This window comes from Carya illinoinensis, chromosome 4 (assembly GCF_018687715.1).
Source record: "Carya illinoinensis cultivar Pawnee chromosome 4, C.illinoinensisPawnee_v1, whole genome shotgun sequence".
Taxonomy (NCBI): domain Eukaryota; kingdom Viridiplantae; phylum Streptophyta; class Magnoliopsida; order Fagales; family Juglandaceae; genus Carya; species Carya illinoinensis.
This window is the reverse complement of record NC_056755.1, coordinates 17135200-17159133: the sequence shown is the minus strand read 5'-3', so window position 1 is coordinate 17159133 and position 23934 is coordinate 17135200. Positions and strand designations below refer to the sequence as shown.

At 35.0% G+C, this 23934-nt stretch overlaps 3 protein-coding genes across 12 annotated transcripts; all 3 read right to left on the bottom strand.

Annotated features, from left to right (window-relative positions):
- Positions 1–925: 925 nt before the first annotated feature.
- LOC122306792 lies at positions 926–12077 on the bottom strand. Of its 10 annotated transcripts, none has more exons than XR_006241516.1 (5): positions 11980–12067; positions 11770–11818; positions 9234–9399; positions 2877–2960; positions 926–1205 (listed from the first exon to the last, which is right to left on the bottom strand). XR_006241516.1 is itself a non-coding variant. In XM_043119306.1 (4 exons), the coding sequence occupies exons 1-4, from the start codon at positions 12061–12063 to the stop codon at positions 2942–2944; spliced, it is 318 nt and encodes a 105-aa protein (XP_042975240.1). In that variant the 5' UTR covers positions 12064–12067; the 3' UTR covers positions 2328–2941. The 10 variants fall into 10 exon arrangements, 3 of the variants coding, with proteins under 3 accessions (XP_042975240.1, XP_042975239.1, XP_042975241.1); XR_006241517.1 differs by lacking the exon at positions 926–1205 and adding an exon at positions 2328–2723; XR_006241518.1 differs by lacking the exon at positions 926–1205 and having other exon boundaries at positions 2328–2960; positions 9234–9468; positions 11964–12077.
- Positions 12078–15514: 3437 nt separating this feature from the next.
- LOC122306303 (uncharacterized mitochondrial protein AtMg00810-like) lies at positions 15515–15997 on the bottom strand. The gene has a single exon (XM_043118733.1). It carries the CDS (start codon positions 15995–15997, stop codon positions 15515–15517), a length of 483 nt encoding a protein of 160 aa, XP_042974667.1.
- Positions 15998–16322: 325 nt separating this feature from the next.
- On the bottom strand, positions 16323–16760 carry LOC122306302 (uncharacterized mitochondrial protein AtMg00820-like). Its single transcript, XM_043118732.1, has one exon. The coding sequence runs from the start codon at positions 16758–16760 to the stop codon at positions 16323–16325; it is 438 nt and encodes a 145-aa protein (XP_042974666.1).
- Positions 16761–23934: the final 7174 nt, after the last annotated feature.

The window sequence follows — 23934 nt, the reverse complement described above, 5'->3', positions numbered from 1 at the left end:
TTGAAGGCTTTCAACTTATTTAATTCATTTAAATGACTTATTTGATCATTTTAGAATAATTTGTTTTATTATAAGAATGACTTAAGGGCTTGTTGCGAAAGTTATTATTTTCTTGAACTAAGGTTTCAAGAAGTTACTGTAGACTACTATTCACTCAGAAGCATTTTTGGAAGATGAGATTTTATTTTGGTTAGAGTTTTAATTAGGTTTTGGATTTATTGCCTTTTGTGAAAGTAAATTAGAAAATCTGATTTCTTCAAATGTTTTGTATTGAAATTTGTAAAATCTGATAGGTAGAAATGTATATTTTTTTAGGGTATTTTATTTTTTATTTTTTTGTAAAAGTTGTTCTAATTTTTGTATTTTTAATTTGTCAATAAAACCTAAGAGAATGATTAGATGAGAAGTTGATATATTAATGTTTTTTGGAGATTATATATATACACTATAAGAAAAAGGGTTTTTTTCGACGACACAATACATACATTAAAACCAATTCAAATCAGGAAAGATAGATTGCTATAACAATGGTTGCTTTGATGTCCAGTCTTCAGTGACGAGGATCTTCGGTTTTTTTCTCGTCACTATCTGATCCAAGTACACATAAACATGATAGCAAGAGTTACAAGCTAGGACATGACCATGGTGAAAATCAATTGATTTTCTCTTGCATTGTACGTTCAATTGGTTCTCCAATGTCTTCATTCTTGGGGTCTATCCATTAAAAATATCTACACTCGTCCTTGTCCCAACATATATTAAATGAAAACATTATCCGGTTTAGTAGACCATATTCTAATAGTCACTCAATATTTTATGTATTCAATAGATAATTAGTATATTACTAAGAGTCTCATGCCAAGTAAGAAATCCTTTCATTTTTCTATGTTTTTCTACTTAAAAAAGTAACAAAGTTGCTTATATAATAGTCACTATTCACCAAATTTTCTTTTCTCAAAACAATTAATAACTATAAAAATATTATTTTAAAACAAGGAAGCAAACCAAATTCAAAGACGACAATGCCCTAGTTAGAAAATTGACAAAAAATAAAAAATAAAAAAAACACACACACACAAGCAAGCAATGGATAGAGAGTTGGAGTAAAATAATAATAAAAAGTAATCCAAGTGCTTCCATCTTCATTTGTGCCTTACTCGCTAACATTCTCATTGTTAAGAATACTCATATGTCCAATTTCCTGTCTAAATAAAAACAAAAAGGGAAGATATACACAATCAAAATATTATCATTAATGCAGCTATAGCTACCCAACCAGTTTTATAGAGGATTGAAAACAACACAAACCATTTGGATGTTGAGTTAAATTGAATTTTTTTTACAAATAATAATGAATTGAAATGGTAGAGTGAGTTTTGTGGAACCTATCTAAGATGAGTTTAGATGTTAAGATGAATTTAGATATATTTATGAGAAGTTGAAAAAAAGTTGTGAATTTCGCGTGTAAAGAAGTGTTTAGTTGAAAATTGTTGTGATTCCTATATATATAAAAAGGTTTTGAGTTAATATGAATTTAGTGATTTGAGAATTGGGTATATGAGTGTTAGACTTAACTTAAAATTAAACTCAATTAAGCTTAGTCCAAATTCTAAACGGATCCTAAAATTCACTAGATGTAGAGATTTTTCGATCATGATTTTTCCATTGAGGACAAAGAGATGGGGTTGGTAATCTAGGGAATGAGAGCAGGCAATTTGTGGTAGAATTGGTCTGTTTTCTTACACAATAACGTTTCATTCCACTCTCCTTGATGCAAAATAAACTTGTGGTTTGGCCAAGATGTGAAATAAATTACAACAAGATTCTCACAATATGCGAAAGAAATATGTTTTTTAGCCTTTTCCCTTTTTAGCCTAATAAGTTATAACATAAAAATAAATAAATAAATAAATAACTCATTGAAGATTTCCTTCTCCTCTCAACTCCTATGAAACGATTTCCTTCTCACTTCTCTGGAATCAAATCAGTCGCCCACATCGTCTTGCTTGTTATTCTTGTCCTATTTATTCTTCTTGGATCTCTGCTGCTCAGATTCACGACAGCATGTGGGCCATAAATTTGGTTGATTTGTATTGGTTAATTGGTTTCTAGATTTGATTTTTAGAAGGCTGGATGGGCTGTGGCCCGAATGGTAGCCTTGGAAATTTGCCTGCCTATCCAGCGGGTATGGGCAGGGCGTCAGTGATGGCTAGGAGCATCCTCATTGCCAAATGAGGATGCTTGGCTAAATTTGGAAAAATTTACTTAAAAAGTCATCACATCGGATTGGACATGTTTAAAAAATTATAGACTTCTGCTACAGTCCATGGCCAAAGATGGAAGTCGAAATTCATTCACCAAATAATAAACAAATATTATCTCTACAGGAAAGTCAGAAGTGAAAAGTGAGAAGTGGACAACGCGGGAAGGAAAATCCCATTCCCTCCATTTCGGTACCGTCCCCCCTTTCTCCCTAAACTTTTTCTCTTCTCTCCCGATTCGCATACACGGCACCTAACCACGACCCACGGCTGCGCCCGGTCACTCCCACGGTTGCACATGTCCACTCCCACAGCTGCGCCTCCCCATTCTCTCTCTCTCTCACTCCCACGGTTGATCTGTAAGTTTTCTCATGGCTTTTACAGTTTATGCTCTCGATTTTTCTGTGATCCATGTCTATCGTTTTTACCGTTTATGCTCTTGGATGCTCTCAGATGTAGTGGCTGTATGCAGTTAGGGTTTGATTGCAGTTAGGGTTTTTACCGTTTACCAAGAGAAAGCATCATTAAAATCTAATTTAATCCACAATCCATGTTTCTGTGGTTCTCAAAACTGAAAACCCAACAGAAAATTGAAGCTCTGTTTTAAAAGAATACCTTGCGATTCTTAAGCTTCAGGCCCATCTCCATAGAATTCTCTTGTAGGATTTTTATGTCTGAACTTATGGAACCAATTTCAGCCTGGGAAATAAAATGTCAATGAACAACTCCATTAAAAAGTGAAAGAAAAAAATCCAAACACAGAGAATCAATCCACAACAAGGTAATAGAGAGATAGTATTTCATTTAAAATAAACATTTCATGACTTCTTAGTTAAATATCCCAAAGCTGAACTAAAATCACTATCATTATTCACAAAAGTTTGTAGGAAAAATATGACCACACTTTTTTAAACACCTCTTAAGCAACAACGAAATGAAGCTAGTGCCTATGATCAGTGTTTTCTTTTTCACAGCATATAGATGGTCCACTTACAAAATCATCCAGACTTTCTACATTGATCTTTTGTAGTAATCTTTAGTTACTTCCTATATATAAGATCCAGGGGTATGGGATCCAAGAGGTGCTATTTAAATATTTAAAATACCAAGAAACTAATGAGGGAATTAACCTAGAGAAAAAGCCAGATCATGCACTGGTCTGCACTTGGACTTCATAGACATTGTATCGTTGTAAAGCCTTGTCCTCATTGATCAGACTGTGGATTACAACATCTAAATAACCATCAAGATGAGCCCCTCAAATAATATAATTTGTTGCTTGTTACATCCTCCGCCTATTTATATTTGAAATGCATTTTGGGTATAACTTAAAACTAGTCTTTGACCCAAACCACACAGCTTTAATTATAAAAGCTGCTGCTAAAGAAAGAAAACTTCACAACTCCAACAAGGTTTGCATGCTCTATTATTTGATGCATGCTCTGTTTTCGTTCTGCCTTCAAGATGAGAAAATTGAAAAAATTAGTGCCCGAAATATAACAAACACTTGGAAGCTGCAAACATGATGAAAAGCATAATGTATTTGGTTATAATAGAACCTGTTTTGGAGATAACCAGTTTTAGATTTAAGGTTGGAATTCCTCTAGGAAATTAAAGATCAGGTATTAAGTATCATACTTTTTTGAGTATCATACTTTTTTTTTTATAAGTAATCAAGATTGTATTAAAAGCGAGAAAGAAGAGACTATCATACTGTTCTCAATCAAAACACTTCTCAATCAAACTAGCTCATTTATTTGTTGTTAGAGCTGCTGAAAAATTACAGAGCCAGCAGAGTGATAGTGATCCAATTTGCATTTTCATTGTTAATAGTCAACCTTGTAACTTTTCAGATGTTGTGTTGTGTGTGTTGGCATACTGTTTTGACTGTCTTCCATGCTTACTTGCTGACTGTTGATTTTATTACTTGGTGACTATTTTATCTAGGATGGATTCACACTGCCAATACGATCCATTTTTCACCACACTATTGCAAAGTGGTGGAGAAGGTATTATTAACCCCCCCATGGCTCGTGTTTTGCATGATAATGTGTTTCCTGAGGTTGAAGTGACACAACCCGAAGGGCAAGTAAGGGCACGAACTAAACTATCCCAACGGGGTGTGTCCTTCACCGTGGAGGAAGACAACCTCCTTGTATCAGGGTGGCTCAATATTAATATAGACGCTATTAGGGGGACAGATCAAAAGTCCACCCAATTGTGGATAAGAATCCATGATTACTTCAATACTTATAAAAATGCTAATTGGCCTGAACGTTCTGTGGAGTCGTTGACTAATCGATGGTCAACTATCCAAAAAGCCACAAATAAGTTTTGTGGTTTCTTAGCCCAAGTCGAGTCAATGCATCCAAGCGGTACCAATGAACAAGACAAGGTATGTTTCTAATTATCATAAATTTGGATTGTAATATGTACTAATATTTTTATGATTGGTGTTTAGATTGACAAGGCAAAGGCATTGTACCGATCGACACAAAAAAGAAATTACAATTGAATCATTGTTGGAACTTATTGAGGCACCAACCAAAGTGGCAAGTGCATATGGATAATTTGCCAACAAAGAGAAAGACGGGTTGCCCTACTGTTCCAGCTGCCATTGCCATAGATGTTGAGGAAAATGAGAGCATGTCTACCAATTTAGAGAGGCCGCTAGGCAAGAAATCTGAAAAACAAAGGGAAACGAAAAGGAAACATGAAGAATCTTGTAATAGTCAATTTGATGAAAAGTTAAGTAACATGGAAGCTGATAGGAGGATAATGATGATTGAGCGACGGGAGATGGCAATGAAGGCTGAAAAGGACAGGGCTGAGATAATCTCACTTAAGAAGAAGAAGATGGAGATGGAAGTCATGATGTTGAATGTTGATAACATGAATACAGTGCAGCGAGAATACTTCAAGTCAATTCAAATTGAGATCCTAGAGAAACATAGGACTGAATTGAATGAAATGCAGTAGCTGGAGGAGGGAGAAGTGAGTAGTTGCTGTTTTTTGGTCATTTTTGGTAGTTGCTGTTTTTTGTTAATAAACTGAATAGTTGATGGTTTTGCACACCTGAAAACAATTACTAGTTGCTGTTTTTGGATCAAAAAACACAGATTAATATTGCTCTGTCTATCTGTTTTGCAGTTGGGGCTGCTTTATGAAATGGAAGACTATTTTTTGCATTGAAGTCTACTTTTTGGAACTTCATGACAGCTTGGAACCCACTGACTGATTTTTTGGATGTATATTGAAACTTGTAACTGCTATTATATGTTAATAGGGGTTTATATTTGAACTGCTGTATATGATAACTAGGTGCTTATTTTATGTATTTCCTCTTGGTGTTTATGTAAGTGTTTTTTGTAATTAAGATGGTGTTTGAATATTTGATTTCCACTAGGTGTTTATGTAAGTGTTTTGTAATTTAGATGGTGGAGGAAGTGTATATTTCCTCTAGGTGTTTATGTATATGTTTTGTAATTAAGAAGGTTAAGAATGCAGTGCAGATTTCCTAATTCTGTTTATGTAGATGTAAGTGCAGTGCAGATTTTCTTCATATTGATTTATGTAACCTTAAGTTGTTGTTTTCTTCATATTGATTTATGTAACTGCAGTGCAGATTTTCTTGATATTGATTTATGTAAGTGCAGTTTTTTATTTTTGATTTATGTAAGTGCAGTTTTTTATTTTTGCATGACTTCTCATATATTGCTAGATATTTGGTTAAGATATTTAGTAAAAAAATTAGTTGATAGAATTTTGTTATTCCTAAATGAGCTTTGAAAATGTGTTTTTTTAATATTAATTTAATTATAATATAATATTGCTTAATATTAAATTGGTAGAATTATAAAATGTGAGAAAACAAAAATTTTTTTAAAAAAATATTATTTTATTATTATATATAGAATGGATGGCTAATTCAATGTGGGACTTGAATTTAGATTGAATAGGCAAATGTATTTTCAAGTTGATATTGGCTAAATTTAGATATGCATTTGGCCAAGCCAATGCTAATGCTCCTAGAGGAGCTGTCTACTGCTCATGGTTGCAAGAATTAAACAATAAAAAGTGAATCTCAAAATAACATTCGTAAAATTACAGTGCACATGAAAAGAGAAAAAAAGTTAGTCAATGAGGCAAATGCAAAAAGGTAACAGATAAGACCTTAGCTTTACATATAAATAAAATTTAAATAAATTGTGTTTTTGATCCGTTAAAAAAAAAAATTTAAAAAAAAAAAAAGGCATGACTAGGTAATCCATATTTCCATGAAAATGGGGTTGAAAGGAATCCATAGTTCGATATGCATGTAATTTACTAATTTCTCCCTTTGAATTCATTCAGGCATAAAAATATTAGGATTCCAAGAAAAGATTAATGCCATCCACTTTGGATGTGAAATTTTCTTGAGAATTTATGGAACCCTTTAGAAAACTTTTAAGGATGGGTCTATATTAATGGGATTTTGTGAAAGTGATGGGATCCATTAAAAATACTTCTACAATAATTCAATACTCAAAACGGTGCTGCTCTATTTACACAAACTTTACATTCACAAAGAGTAAATAAAATGACAATGTTCATTTACCCAAAACGACTTTGAGGTCTCTACACGGCTAACGAATTTAACTATCATCTTCTTCTAACTATCATCTTCTTCCTCCTATTTCTGCGTTGTTACCCTTCACTTCAATGGCTTTTCTGACTCAATTCCCCACTACATAACATACCCTTCTGGACTAGCTTCTACCACACAACATATCCCTTCCTTTCAAAGCAACTTTTCCACAAGGTGAGGAAATTTCTATCGAAGATGCCAATAAGGTTCCCAAGTGGCTTCTTCAATATCAGTCCCTTGTCACTGTACTAAGAACTCAATCAAGGCTCTATTGTAGACTTTCCTGCTACGATGCTGTATAATTTGTTGAGGCTCAGGCATAAGCTCACCGTGGACATCTATTGGTGGCAGTGTAGAGAGTGGATATACATACTATCTCAACTTCTTTTTTAAACATGAAGCATGGAACACAGTATGTAATTGGTACTGGGATGGAAGATCGAGTTTATAAGCCACTAGTCCAATCATGTTTATTATCTGGAATGGACCAAAGAATCTGGGTGATAATTTCAAATTTCTTCTCTGACTACTAATGAACTCTGTCTACAAGGTTGAAGCCTTAGATAAACCCAATCTCCCACGGCAAATTCCCTCTTACTGTGATGCTTATCAAACTGTAATTTCATCATTTTTTGTGCAGCCATCAAATTCTTCCTCAAGGTAATCATGATCTGCTCCCGAGTCTTTAATCAACTGCTTGATTGGGTGATAACCCAGGTATGTATGCTTGTAATCTTTTAGGTGGAGCACCATAAACTATTTCATATGGTGTGAGCTTGGTTGAAGAGTGAATGGTGGTATTTTCAGCAAGTGAGCATATTTAGACAGCCTGTCAACTACCACCATGCCTGTCAACTACCACCATGACTACAGAATAGCCTTTTGACACAGGTAGGCCCTTCACAATTCCAATGAAATGTATGTTCACACTTGTTGAGGAATTGGTAAGGGCTGTAATAACCTAGCTGGATGCACATGTTCAACCTTACTTCTCTGACAAATTTCACATTCTTTGATAAATTTCTTAACTTCAGCTTTCAATCCAGGCCAGTAAAAATTTGTTCTAGCTCTATGTAGAGACTTATGAAACCTAAGTGACTAGCAAAAGTACTGGCATGGATAAAGTGCAGACTGCAGTATCTTTAATTTCAGCTCTATACAATTTGGAATGTAGATCTTCCCCTTTTTGAACAAGATTCCATGTTTAAGAGAGAAGGTTGAACTGGAGGAAGGGTCCTCTTGCAGTGAGGTCAATTGCTGCTGTGATACTGGATCTTCCTTGTAGGCATTCCTTATTTTTTCAAGCCAAGTTGGATTTGGGACAGTGATCAGTAGTATATCTTCTCGACAAGGAATCTGCCACCTTGTTCTCTATCCATTTTTTATATTCAATACAAAACTCATATCCCAGTAAATTCGATAGCCATTTCTGTTGAGCTGGTGTGCCAACTTTCTGATCTAACAAGTATTTTAAACTATGATGATTAGTTTTGACTATGAAAGATCCTCCAAGTAAGTAAGGACTCCACTTCTTGATTGCAATCACCAAGGACAGAAGCTCTTTCTCGTATGTGGATAGTTTGTGCATCGTGGTACACAACAATTTGCTTATTTATCGACAAATTAGAAGAGATGTCAACCGACAACTGCATCTGGAAACATCAAGATTCGAGCCTATTCCTTTCACACCGCCGGCAAATTCAACCATTTTCGCACACAGCTTGAATCTCGTTTAATCCATAAACATGTGCAATCCCATCTCCAACTGAGACCACTCAACCAATCTTATTCACTTGAAAATTCATGTAAAAGTTGGTAATTCTGCTTTATTAGTCATTAGTTACACAGCTCTGGGGGAGAATTCCATGATTAAAAATTGGGATAGAGTCAAGGGAGAATGCTGCTTTAAAAAGATAATGATAAAGAGAACGAATTCCATGAATTAGGAGACCTAAACCCCAAACCCATCTCTCATTAGCGAAAGCTACACACCTCGTTTTGCTGAAGCTCTGCCAGTATTGCACAATGCTCTTTTTTTGTGTCTTTCTCTATATTTGCTAAACATTTCCAATACCCCACCAAGCCGATTTCACAGCTTGTAACAAGATTTTCCAATCTCTATACCACCTTAGCAAGGAATTACTAGTTATGAATCTCATGGGATTCACACAGGATATGTGGCAACAGTTTTTAACTTCCCATAGCACCCACTAACCTAAAGATTTCAAAAGTTTTAGCCAACAAATAAATTACTCAAACGAACCGAATAACTACTTGAAATAAAACAGATCAGAAAAATTGCTTGAAAGGAGAGCGGAAAAGAGAGGAAAAAAGAAGGAAAGTACCTGCATGCAGGTCCCGTCCCAGTTAGGGCCAAAACGGATGACGATGAGTCGCTCTTCCTCAGCCAGGATGGCCTGATCCCATCTGGAGTGCAGGTGCAGCAGCAAGTACTACATCCCACTTTTTCCTTCTCATTCTTCTTGTTATTCTTCTTCACGCTATCCAAGACTGTTGAAGAATAAAAAATGAAGATGACTAGCGCCTTTTTGGGATTACAGTGGACAATTCAGCTTTTCTCTACATAAGTTTAACAAAAATCTCTATATTAAAAAATGAAGAAAAAAACAAATATTCTTCAATATGTTATAACAAGAAAATGGGGAAATAAATAACCAAATGTTCATGACATTACAAGATTTCACCAAGAATTTCTTCAAATATTAAATGGTCAAGTCATTTGAAGAAGCATTATCCACAGTGACTGTGAATGTCCTCCCAACACTCAAATCAAGGAGATACAACTCATATCAAAGTTGTATATGAGTTGGTGTGCTCATATCAGGAACCTCTTAATGAGTGATTAGCTGATGGCTTACAATGATGCAATCAAAAGGTTATGCAATGTGATGAGATGGGTTAAAACATTCCTGCTTGTATTGTTGTTTTAGAGTCAGCCTTGAGTTTCCCAGTGCGTGTGCAAAATTGGTTGAAGTTGCCATCACATCCTATGGATGTTTGGGAGTTCTTGGATAATGTCAATATTTTATTGGTGGAATCTTGAAATGATGTTGTAACTAAAGTCAAGTGGGTCAATGTAGGAAATTTCTGACCTCCAAAGAACCTTAATACTTATGCTTTACACTTAACATCTAATATGTTGACTTCCACTGAGTTGGAACATCAAGATAGAAGAAGACCACCACCAGAAATATTTTGCCTCTCAGTGGATGACCAGAACTTATGGAGTAAGATTTCATATATTTAACTGCATTCCGCACCTTTGTAACTAAGTCATCAACTTCTTTTAAACCATCACTCACAATGAGATTCAATATACGTGCACAATACCTTAGGTGCATAAACTCATTGTAGAATATCATGCACTCTAATTTGGACCCTTTTCCATAAAATAGTCAATGGCTATTTCATTGGCCTAGACATTGTCAACGGTAATGGAAAGAATTTTATTTATACCCTATTAGGCTAACCATGTAAAATTGACTTGATCTCCCTTCCTATTGTCAATCCTTATGATTAGAAACTTTCCTCGAATCTATTAATTCTTTTATGCAAATTCTAATCATTATTAATAAAGTGGGCTACTAACTAACATGTAGTTAAAGTTTTGCACACAAATTCAAGAATCAGTAGTTAGGCAAATCCTATAACTCGATGTCATAAAATAGCCCTTAACTTCTCCTTTCCTGTCAAGTACAGCTACCTATAACATCTCATGATACTGCTCTGAGAAGGGAAATACAAGCTCTCATGACAGTGTTACAAGAATGGATTGGGAATCTAACCAGCTTTGTCGGTTTTGGGTCATTGACTTTTTGAGTTCAGAATTGCATTTCTTAACTGTATTTTTGGACTAGATCATCTTTAATTAGCCATTACAGGGCTTTGTGGTCCCTTCCCTCCATAACCTGATCCTCTATATGGGAATCGGCAGCCACAAACTCTAGTCTTTTAATGAAACCAGCTTGATATTGAGTATGCCACATATTGACTGACACTTTTTAGATTTATTATTATGCATGACATATGAGAAAATATCACCAGTGTTTATACACACACACACACACACACACACACACACACACACACACACACACACACACACACACACACACACACACACACACACACACACACACACACATATATAAGACCGAAAAGTGTAGCACCATATATTGAGAAAGGTACTGTAGGAAAAAAATTGAAATGATAAGTTCAGAATATAAGTCCGATATTTGCTTTCAGCAAGTACTCCATCATTTCATTATCAGCTTACCAAAACTGAGCACCAACATAGAACCAAAATTAATAGCTCAACAAGTAGGGAAATGGTGTTGAACAAAAAAAAATCAGAATCAAATATATAATTTGAGACCAGCAGTAAAATTTTTAAGAAGTCCTACCTAACATAGGAGCTGCTAATCTCTGAAATCAACACAATACACACACACACACACACACACACAAAGTACAGCGTAACTTTTTTTTTTTTTTTTTTTTTTTGAAGGGTACAGCGTAACTTAGTCTATATTGTTTTAGCCAAACCGAAACAGAACACACAACCACATTAACCAGTCAAACTGCACAAAATTCAGACAGTTATGCAATTGAGAGGGCATATTTATAATGCTTTCCGAAATTAATGAGAAAACTCATAAAAAAAAAAAAACACGATAAAAGAACACGCACGTTCAAAAATGTAAGCAAAGCCAAGCGAGATTCTACAATAAAGAAACACCCAATTCAATGCTTGAATCCTCCCAGTAATTGAATCAAGAAATCCTATTGGAAAACACAGATAATAAACAGACACCCACACACGTACAAAAATGTAAGCAACGCCAAAGAAAGTAAACGCACCAGTCGTTTCGGGCAGCATGCAAATAGTCCCAACTCTTTCTGCTGTGTCCTGTGAGATTCAACAAAACCAAAACGATTTCATCAAATTTTCCTCGAACAAGATTTCATGTAGAGCAAAAAAGATTTTTTTTTTAAAAGAAAAGGAAAGAAGTGTTTTCCTAAGAAGGAAAACAGACACAAGAGAGAGAACAAACGATTATCGGCAGAGACGAGAGAGAACGACATCGGCGGAGCAGAGCTAGCAGCCTGGTTTCGCGAGTTGGCAGAACGGCAGGAACGGAAATTTAAAATCATTTGGAAAAAGTTATCCTCATTTTAAAAGCGTTTGCATTAATAGTTTTGTTATATATAAGCGGTCGCATATTAACATATTAATATTAATTTATTTATATTTAAAATTTAAATTAATATTATTTTAATAAAATTTATTTTTTGATTAATTATATTATATTAATATATAAATTAATGCATAATTATATTTACAATTATATTTTTTCTTGAATTAAATCTTCTTATCTTATTACACCATAATAATTTTTTAAATTCTCATTTAAAATATAATAAAAAATTAAAAATATTTAAATAATAATTTAATTTTTTTAAATTTTAAAATAATATAATAATATTAAAAAAATATTTTAATAATATTTTATTTAATTTTTAACTTTTATATAAAATCATTTCATGATTTATCTCACCATCTAGATAAACCCTTAATATAACGTATATCTCTGCTTGGAAATTTTGGTAATTAATTTTCTTCGTGAAACTCCAGTTAAATCTATTAACAACTTATCACCTGCATAATTAATTAATTATTTATTTAATGAGAGTGTTTAAGTTTTAAATATTCTTTTTAAAAAGTAGAATTTATGATTAAAAAATTAATTATTTTTATGTATATACTAATTTTTTTAAAGACATAAAAATTGCATATTCTAAAAATATAAGTATCATTTCTTTAGTTAAAATCTCGAATAAAAAAAAAAAAAAGCTCCACTACAGTATAAAAATGTAAAGGGACGAGAGATTAATCTGCCTTTACATTGTCGAAGAAAAATGCTAGTTCTACCGAAAATTCATCCGACAAAAGCAACCGATTGAGGTGGCATTTGATTATTAAAAAAAATACAAAGTTTACTCTGCTTCCTGCCTCTAATCACGAAAATATTACTCGTTACCTCACATCATATATTTTATATATTTTAAAATTATTTTTATTTTATTTTATTCTTATTAATCTAATTAAATTGTTTTATTTATCACCCATATACTATATATTAATTATAAAATAAATAAATATAATATATGATGTATGAAGATGATAAATAAAATTATTCTTTAATCATACTTATGCATGGTTTCCTACCATTCAGACCAGTAAATGATGTTGGTACTGCTTCGTTAGACATTTCCACTGGAATAAAACTTCCCATTCAAACCCAAAACGCAATTTAACATAATTTTACTTACCTCATCAAAGTTTGTAAACAGAAATTTCTTAATTAAACGTCCTATTTGCTTGATGAGAAAACTGAGCAAATTATTATGAAATAAAGAATTTTTAATGTTTGATTCACAACTAAGAACTTCAAAATCATCTTTCTTTTTAATTTCCTGAACTTCACCATCAACCAAACAGTAACATTTCCCTGCTTAGCTTGAAGAAAATAGTATGTATCAACACAGCCATGTAAAAGCAACAAAGTTTTCACTTCAAACACTTGTGAGCTTTGGTTGTGGTGTTGGTATTTTTGGTACAGAGGTGTGGTAAAAAGATGAAAAATAGAGGAGAACTTCTACCAAAATACTTGTTGATTGATTCTAATGTTTTACGGATTTCAAATGGAGAAGTACATTATATAAACAACATTGAAAATTACAAAATATTAATAGTCATGCTGTCCCAAGATGCATGATAACATAGTTTGACTACAATTACAAAAGACTAATAATAGACTTTATTGAAAAACTACATCATAAATAGACGTTAGCTTCAATACTCCTCCTTGATGCATTTTTTGACACTCCAAATTTGAGCCTCAACATCTGAAATTTGTCTCTTGAAAGTGCCTTTGTGAAAATATCATCAACTTGTTCTTCAAACTTGCAAAACTTTAGCTTCACATCTCCTTTTGCCTCTACTTCCCTCAAGTAATGATACTTAATTGCAATATGTTTAGTTCTGCCATGAAAGACATGATTCTTTGCCATGGCTATTGCTGATTTGTTATCATAATAAATCACAATTGGTAGTTGCTATTTTGCACCCATATCTTCAAGAATCTTACCCAGCCAAATTACTTGATTTGTAGTAGGGCTGAGCACTGATTTGTCGGAGTCGGTATTGTCGACCTCTGACTCCAACATCTATAGGCTTTGCTCCGACTCCGACTCTGACTTGTCGAAGCGGAGTCGGAGTTAGACTTTTTTATTTGATTTTTTTTCTTAATCCATTTGATATTTTAATTTTACAATTTTGGAGTCTAATGGATTTGGGCTTCCATATCAATTTTTTTAAAATATAATTTCTAATCTCTAATTTATTTAACCAAATTTGTAAAAAGAAATCATTTACACAAGAATCATTCATCCTTAGATGCTTAGAACTTGATACACACATTAAAATCTTGGACACTGTAAAATAAAACAAAATTCAAACTTGCAAGAAGAAATTTCTTAACTATGATACACACATTAAAAATACATAACCAAAATTAAAAATTAAAATCATTTATACAAAATTATAAAATAAAAATACATACCAAAATTACAAACTAATTATCCATCATCATCTATCCTCCCAAATTATCCAACCAACTCATGGCTCATCATCCATCAAATTCTAATTCCATCAACACGTTACAACTTGCAACAAAAGAGCTAATACAAATTGTAACGAATTTCATTCTAACTTGTGCATGAAGTAAAAAGAACAAAATTAGTATTACACGTTATAAGTTATTATAGAATTATAGATTGATTACTATAGTCTATACATTACTACTACATGGTATATTAGTTACATTAGTGTTACATGTTATTATAGTAAAAGTGTATTATTTTAGGTACATTTGTTCATACTAGTATTTAACTCACTATATAAGTTATAATTATATAAAATATATATGATTAATGTATAAAGAATATAGATATTTTTATAATAATAATTAACTCATGCTAGTATATATATTATTGAGTTTAACTAACTATATAAGATATAGTTATATAAAATCTACATAATCAATACTTTAGTTATTATACATTAATATTACATGTTATTATAAATTTATTATATATATATATATATATTAGTCTTTATCCATTGGTGTTACATATTATTATGCATTTTAGTATTTATACATTATTATTACATGTTATTATATTTATATGATTAATATATATATTTTTATTAAATATGTACAATATCAGAGTGAAGTTGGAGTGGAGTCGGAGTTGGAATTGGATTCGGAGCCAGGCATTTGAGTCGGAGTCGGAGCAGATCGGATTCGGTTCACCATCACCATCACCTCCGACTCCGACTCCGACTTTCATTGGAAAAAAAACTCCGACTTGTCGGAGTCGGAGCGGAGCCTGAGAGGAGTCGGGGTCGAAGTCGGATTTTCATATTTCTACTCAACCCTAATTTGTAGCTCCAGCAATAGCCACATACTCTACTTTAGCTATGGATTATGCTACAGATCTTTGCTTCTTTGATCCCCATGAAAACAAACAAGTTCCAAGATTAAAAAAAATACTCGGATGTGCTTCTTATATCATCCACATAACCAGCCCAATCACTATCAGTAAAACTAGTCAAAGTTGAATGAGAACTTGGTTTATAACAAATACCGAAATACTTTGTGCCTTGAATGTATCTCAGCACTCTTTTAGCAGCTCCAAAATGGATTTGACTTGGACATTGCATGAATCTTGAGAGGAGGCTGGTTGCATACATGATGTTAGGCCGAGTGGTAACCAAGTAGAGTAAACTTCCGATTAAGCTCCTATATGCTACTACATCGGCTTCTTTTGCACCATCTTCCTTTTTCAATTTCTCATTTACTATCAAAGGTGTGGCTACTGATTTGCATTCAGCCATATTGAACTTGTTGAGCAAATCAAGAGCATATTTTCTTTGTGAAATGAAAATGCCTCCTTCTTGATATACTTCCATTCCAAGGAAGTAGTGCATTAGTCCCATGTCACTCATTTCAAATGTCGTCATCATCTCTTCTTTGAATGATTCAATCATAACTAAATTATTTCCAGTTATAATTAAATCATCAACATAAAGGGAGACAATGAGAAACTTTCACCTTTGAGCTAGACATAAAGTGTAGGTTCACTAACACTTCTCTTGAAGCCATGATCACAAAAATAGCCATCTTGTTGTACTAGGCTTGGGGTGCTTGTTTAAGCTCATAGAGAACATTTTTTAACTTAAATATTTTCCCTTCTTCCTTCATAAAGCCTTCGGGTTGCTGAACATATACTTCCTCCTCGAGTTCTCCATTAAGAAAAACTGATTTTACATCAAGTTGTGAGATTTTTTAACTTCTTTGAGCTGCAAGTGCAACTATTGTTCTGATGGTGTCCAACCTAACTACAGGTGCATAGGTTTCATTGAAATCTATCCCATCCGATTGTGAATAGCCCTTTGCAACCAATCTTGCTTTACATTTATTTAAAGAACCATCTGGGTTGAGTTTTGTTTTGTATACCCACTTAACTTCAATAAGATCCTTGCTGCAAGGATATGCAACCAGCTCCCATGTATTATTTTTCTCAATCATTCTAATCTCCTCCTTCATTGCATCCACCCAAACTTGTTCTTTAGAGGCTATTGCATAATTTTTAGGCTCTATGGAAGTGAAGTTGCAAGATTCATAGATCTCGTTCAATGCCCTGAATCTTCTTGAAGGAGTCTCAGGCGATGAAGGTGCTGAATTTCTAGAGTTGCTATTACTTCCTGAAACCGAGAATGACATGAAGGTTGATCATTTGGAGCTGATGCTTCTAGCCTCTCTTCAACTTGCTCGATAACTGGAACTTGAAGAGTCAAATCTGGTTCATGCTTTTCTTCCCATTTCCAGATTGAATGCTCATCAAACTGAACGTCTCTACTTGTAACCAGTTCTTAAGTTCTGAGATTGCAAATCCGGTATCCCTTGGATTGAGAGTGATGTGAATCTCAATCGACTCGCTTTGCAACCCAATAACTGTGATGACCCGTTTTTGAGTGTATTTTCGCTGAAATAATTGTTTTTATTTTACTTAATATATTAGCTATTTATTTTAATTTATTTGCGTTTTTAAAGTTGGTTTTTAAATTAATTTATTTTATTTGGTGTTGTGTTTTATTTAGTTGTTTTGTGTTTTTTTAATCTTTTTGGCGGGTTAGTTTTGCTTTCCGGAATGAGGTTTGGACCTCATCTTTTCCCTACATCTTTTCCCTTTTTCCTCTCTTTTTTCTTTTTCTTTTTTCTTTTTTTTCTTTCTTCTTCTTTCTTTTTTTTTTTTTTTTTCTTTTCTTTTTTTTTCCCTCCCTTTCTCTCTCCCCGATCGGCTCCCCCCCCCGTGCTCTCTCTCTCTTCCCTCCCTCTCCCGCGTCGTCTCTCTCTCTCCTCCGGCCCAGCGCCGTCCGGCCACCTCCCGACCTCCCACCGGTCCCATTTTCTTCCCCTCCCTCCGGTGCACCTCCCCACCGAAAACCACCCCCAACCGGCCGGCCATTTGGCCGGAAAAAGCTTCCAAAGGGCGCACGGATTTCACTCCGATCCGCCGCCGTCGCTCCACCTCCGGCCACCATTTCTTCACCACTTCATCACCGACCTCTTGCCGTCCTAACCCACCCATTTCCGGCCTCCATCGACCACCGGAGCAGCTCCCACGAGCTTGTTTTCCGATTTGCCATTTTCGGCCATTTCCGGCCATTCCGCCGCCACCCACGGCCGTCCGTCGCTTCCATTAGCTTCACAACCACCTCTAGACCATTCTCTATCAATCTCGTGTCCTAGTTTGTCCCCGTTCAAAAGTGGGTTTTTCGGACCCACGGCCACAGTGAATTTTCACTGTGACGTTGCTGTTTTTCCGCCGTTAGCAACGCCGCGAGCTTTCTAAAAATACCGTATAGCGCTGTAAGTATTTTCCAAACCCTATTTTCAGATTTTAATATATATTGCTCATTCAATTGATTTATTTATTTAGTTATTTATTTATTAAATTGTTGTTGGTTGTTGATTCCGGACTGAGTCCGAGGAGTTTCGGGGGTCGGATGGATTGAGGACGGAGTGTTTGTTTGGTTGGTTGTTATTGGTTGTTTCGATTGGGCCGTGTGGTGTGCGTTGCATTTTATTTGTGTGCGTTGCATATCGCGTGCATGTGCATCATGTTTATCGGCGTTTTGGCGTTTGGGTGCGTGTGTCTCACGAGCCCAAGCCGTGATGGGTTATTATCACGGTGGAGCTCCTCTGGTCACTCGGGAGCGGTCAATACTGAGTGACATCCCCTGAGTAGTCGTCTGGGCGCTGACGAGTTCGGTACTAGAGGATGGGTCTGGCCCGGTACGTGCTGAGCACGAGTCCAGGCATCGCTCTATTCACCGATTCTGAGGCCCTGCGCGATGACGGAGTAGTATTAGAGGATGGGTCTGGCCCGGTACGTGCTGAGCACGAGTCCAGGCATCGCTCTACTCACTGACTCCGGGAGCGGAAATTAGAGGATGGGTCTGGCCCGGTACGTGCTGAGCACGAGTCCAGGTATCGCTCTATTCACCGATCCCGTGGCCCTTCGCTGGCGAGGGCTAGAGGATGGCCCGGCCCGGTACGTGTATGGCACGAGTCTGGGCATCGCTCGTTTAGGTGTCGCACGCGTAGCCGTTCTCTATGGTGTGGCACTGAGCCAGGGTGTGCGGATGATCCCTAGGGGAGATCATGGTGCATACGGAGCGGGTTGTGGTATGGTTTTTCAGTTATGATCCATTTTCTGGGAAAAATGGTGGTTTGGGCCATTATCTGGGATAATGGCGGGGTGTGGCTTTATGGAGGTTGGTGGGCCTTTTGGGTTTTGGCGTGCGTGTTAAAATATATGTGTAGCGGGGCGTGTGTTTGTTTGATCTTGTTTTCTTGTTGTTTGGGTTGTATGTATTTTCATCTGGTAGTGTTTGGGTCATACTTACCTGCGGAACCTTTCTTGGTTCCGTAGCTTTTGGTGCAGAGTTCGAGGAAGAGGAGGAGGAGGCTGAGCCCGAGGATGCGGCTCCGCCGGGTTGCTGATGCTGTGTTTTTTATCTGTTTTCAAACTTGTATTTGTGTTTCTTGTAATATTTTATTTAAGTATGTTTTAAACAGTTTGTATTACATTAAGAAAAATTCTGGTACTTAATTATTGACTTGCTTCTCGCTGCGTTTGTCTTGTGCACTTTGTCGCTCTTGCACACACTTGACACACGTCGTTAGGATGGTGGTCCGGGTTGTCACCATCCGGACGTCTCGATTTCCCCGTGTTCGGGCGGGGGGATTTGGGGGCGTCACAACAACAAGATTGGAAAAAAATCCAAGAAAGCTAAACTCAAGTCTATGGATGGAGAATCTAGACCTGCTGAGAATTCGTTTCAAGAACCTAGATTATATTAAAATCTAGATCTGTTGAAGAACTCGTATCAAGAACCCAAATTACAAAGGAGGAACACCACAAAAGTTGTGATTTACTTTTGATAAATTCAAAAGTTCAATTAAGAAGATGAAGAGTAAACGCAACTCACAATGAAAATTCAATATTATCTAACCCCTCAAATGAGGTTACAAGTGTTTTAAATAAACAACCGCCTAAAATCCTAAGTGAATAGTGTTGTAGGTACCATAACGTGAATAGTATTGTGCTACAATAACATTTAAAACCCTAGTTCACATAAAATAATAACTTTATAAATAAATCCTTGGCCAAAATAGAAGGCCTTCCCAAAAATTCCAATTCATTAAAAATAAGACATATGTAGGCTAAACATCCTCAAGCTCACTTATTCTAAACTAATAAAATAATCTCTTTTAATTAAATAAATAAGTCCAAGGCCTTCAATAATAATAGGCTCAATTCGTGTCTTCCATAGCGTATCACATGGATAAAAACTGGATTTCCTCCTCTCAAACCCATATTGAATGTTGGGCTCTTGCTAAACACGTCTCAAGTGAATTTCACTCATCTTTGCATAACTTCCTTGATCTTCCTAACTCTTGATCTTGTAATTTCCCTATCCGAAACTTGCAAAAGATTTTTACGACTTGGTCCACCTTGTGACCCATCATTTCCCCCTCCTCAAAAGGATTCGATCTTGAATCTCCACCTGGATCAAAGGGAAAAAGATCAGAAACATTGAAAGTAGTAGAAATATAGTACTTACCTAGAAGATCCACTTGATATGAATTATCATTAATTTTCTCAAGAATGTGAAAAGGTCTATCCAAGCCACTCCTATAATCAACAAGCAAAAACATCAATACTAAACGAGTAAGTGGATTAAAACCATATACAATTTCAAGATGAGAATAAAAAATGGTAGTATGCATGGTCTATTATATGCAAACTCTAACAAAAGCAAACGATATTCCAGCAAACGTTCATTCAACAAGTCAATAAAAGGAAAATGATATTCCCATAAATGTTATTGAAACATATCTAAAATGTTCATTATACCAAAATGACCACTCCAATTATATGCGACCTTAATGAATGGCGAATTGTACTCTCAAAAGTGTTATGCAATATGCCTAAATTCTTTTTTACACCCAAATGACCACTCCAACTATATGCAAACTCAATGAATGGGAAACAATACTCCCATCAATGTTCATGCAACACTTCTAAAGTCCTCTTTACACCAAAATGTCCAATCAAAACATTTCCATGTACTCCAAGCACAAGTCAAAAAATCTATTATCTCTAAATAAGTCCCAATCTAGTATGTAGAACTTACCAAATGATGTTTTCTCACATATTCCATACACACTATCAAAGTCATCATCACTAGCATGCAATTTCTTATCATATTCAAATCTCAATAACTTTGCATCCAAAATGAAGATAAGGACATACCTTCTTGATATTCTAACAACCACAAAATTTTTCTTACCATGTGTATATTTGATGACATGAAGAAAAGTCTCATTATATTCCTCTCACTTGGCATGCATTCTATTAAACTTACCTTGTCCTTTCAAGTGTATCAATGACTTATATTTGGTGTGTAGGACAAATTCTTTTGGTCAAAGGTAAAGTTGCAAATTCTCCAATGTTGTCACACAATCAATTTAATGCTTTATTCTTCTAATAAGTGACAATCCACAAAGAACATCGCTAGGCAACACGACCTCATATCCCTGCAACAAAAAGATAACAATACTAGGCAAAGATTCGTTAAGTTCGTTAGTATTAAAATTCGCCCTAACATAAAAGCTCACTTCTCTCTTTGTTTTTTTCTCACTTTCTTCACTCTTTTTTTTTCTTTTCAATCTCTTTTTTCTTTTCACTCTTTTTATTTTTTTATTTTTTTTATTTTTTTTCCTTTCACTCTCTTTTTTTTCTTGAAATTTCAGCCTCACCCTCATTTCTTTCTTCTCTCATTTTTAGTCTCATTATTTCTTTCTTCCTCAATCTCATTCACACTCTTTCTTTTTCGCTCAACCTCACTTTTACTCCTTCTTTTTTTATCAATCAATCTCTCTCTCTCTCTCTCTCTCTCTCTCTCTCTCTCACACTCAACCTTACTTTTCAACTTGAGTTGGTCTTCATGGACCTGTTTTGTGGTTAAAGGATCAAGTTTGATTGTTTTGTCATCTTTTACAAAACTGTATATATTCTTGACCCCATCATGGATCATCCTCCTATCATACTGCCACAGCCTCCTTAACAAAATATGACCAGCATGTATAGGCACAACATCACAAAACATCTCATCCTGATACTTTCCAATTGAAAAAGATACTAGCACTTGCTTATTTACCTTAATCTCCCTACAATCATTCAACTACTGCAACTTGTATGGTCTAGGGTGTTTCAAGGTAGGTAAATTCAATTTCTCAATTAGAGTAGTGCTAGCTACATTAGTATAATTTCTCCCATCAATGATGATACTAGATACCTTGTTGTTGATGTGACATCTAGTATGAAAAATATTCTCTCTGCTGCTCGATATCATCTATTTTAATTTGTGCATTGAGAGCACGTTTGGCAACGAGAGACTCACCATACTCTTCATACTCATACTCATTCTCAATACTACTAGGCTCACGTCTCCTCCAATATCTCACACCTTGCAGATTTTTAATTACTGCACTTTGTTGATCCATCATATTCCTCACTTCCCCCAACACCAAATTTAACCTTTCAAACTTTGTTGCATGAACTACAATATAAAGAATGAATTTCCTGCCACCCCCTTCGATGTCGAGTCACTATTATGAGATATTGTAATGTGCTGCACAAAAAGAATGTTAGTAGTAAAAACCTCACATACTCTCTTACGTGTTTACGAATAATGATACTCCACTCGTGTTTCATTTTTAATTGGCTTTTTCTTTATAATGATCTCACACTCTATTGCCTTTTAACTCAAGAGTTCTCCCACTCAAATTCTTTAAGGACTAAATGAACTCAATCAGGACAATATAATCTTATTTTATCCCAGCTAGTAATTAGGTTTAAGAAACAAGAATAAGAGAAAACACGAAAAGAATAAAATGACACGAGACTTAAGGAAAAGATACGAGGGAAAGAGTAATCGCAAGAGCAACTATAATGTATTCAATCCCTTTGATGATAAAGCTCAATCCAAATTTTTTTTTCTCTACTCCTTCTTTTTCATATTATTTTTTGAAATTTTCTTTTTATCTCATTTCATTTCATTTTTTTTCTTTTCTTTTCTCACCAATTCAATTACAAAAAATTGTTTCAATTGTAAAAATCAAACAATTGAATTCAACATACAAGAAGAATTTATATGAATTTGAAGGGAATCAATAAAACGACACTATAAGCAATTGATAAACTTAGAGATGTAAGAAACCCTAGAAATTTCAAACTCTAGATGGTGTAAATTTTGGCAACTCTCAAACAAAAAAGTTAGTCACCCTATGATGATGAATATGAAACCCAAATGATAGAGTAATTTGGCAGCCCTAGGAAAAAATAAATTTTTGCATTTTTTTTTGCAACCTTAGAACTTTGAAGCTCTAGAATTAACAATACAATAAATAAAAGATAGAATTAGACCTGATTGGAAACCTTGTTTTGGATACCAAATGATGTGAACCCCAATCGATTAGTTTTGAGACCCAACAACAATATTGAAAAATAAACTCTAGAAAGCCAAACTCAAGTTTATAGATGGAGAATCTAGACCCGTTGAGAACTCGTTTCAAGAACGTAGATTATATTAAAATCTAAACCCGTTGAAGAACCCGTTGCAAGAACCCAAATTACAAAAGAGGAACGCTACAAAGGTTGTGATTTACTTTTGATAAGTTCAAAAGTTCAATCAAGAACAAGAGGAGTAAACTCAACTCACAATGAAAATTTAATATTGTCTAACCCCTCAAATGAGGCTACAAGTGATTTAAATAAACAACCCCTAAAAAATTCTAAGTGAATAGTGTTGTGGGTACTATACTGGATCTCCTCCTCTCAAGCCATCTTGAATGTCGGGCTCTTGCTAAATACGTCTCAAGTGGATTTTACCTATCCTTGCATGGCTTCCTTGATCTTCCTAACTCTTGATCTTGTAATTACCCAATTTGAAACTTGCGAAATATTTTTATGACTTGGTCCACCTTGGGGCCCATTAGAGAGCTATACCCAGGAAAAATCCCTTTCTCTGACTTTTCTTCAAGTTTGTGCCTCTTTTCTTCAAGTACATGAATGTAACACAAACATCCAAATACTTTGAAATGATTAACAGTTGACTTGTGTCCACTCCATGCTTCGATTGGAGTCATATCCTTCACTGCCTTTATGGGGCATCTATTTAGCACATATACTGCTATATTAACATCCTCATCCTAGAATTTTTTTGGAATACCCTTTGCCATTAGCATGGACCTAGCCATCTCCATAATAGTCATATTCTTCCTTTCCGAGACTCCATTTTGTTATTGAGTGTAGGCAACTGTT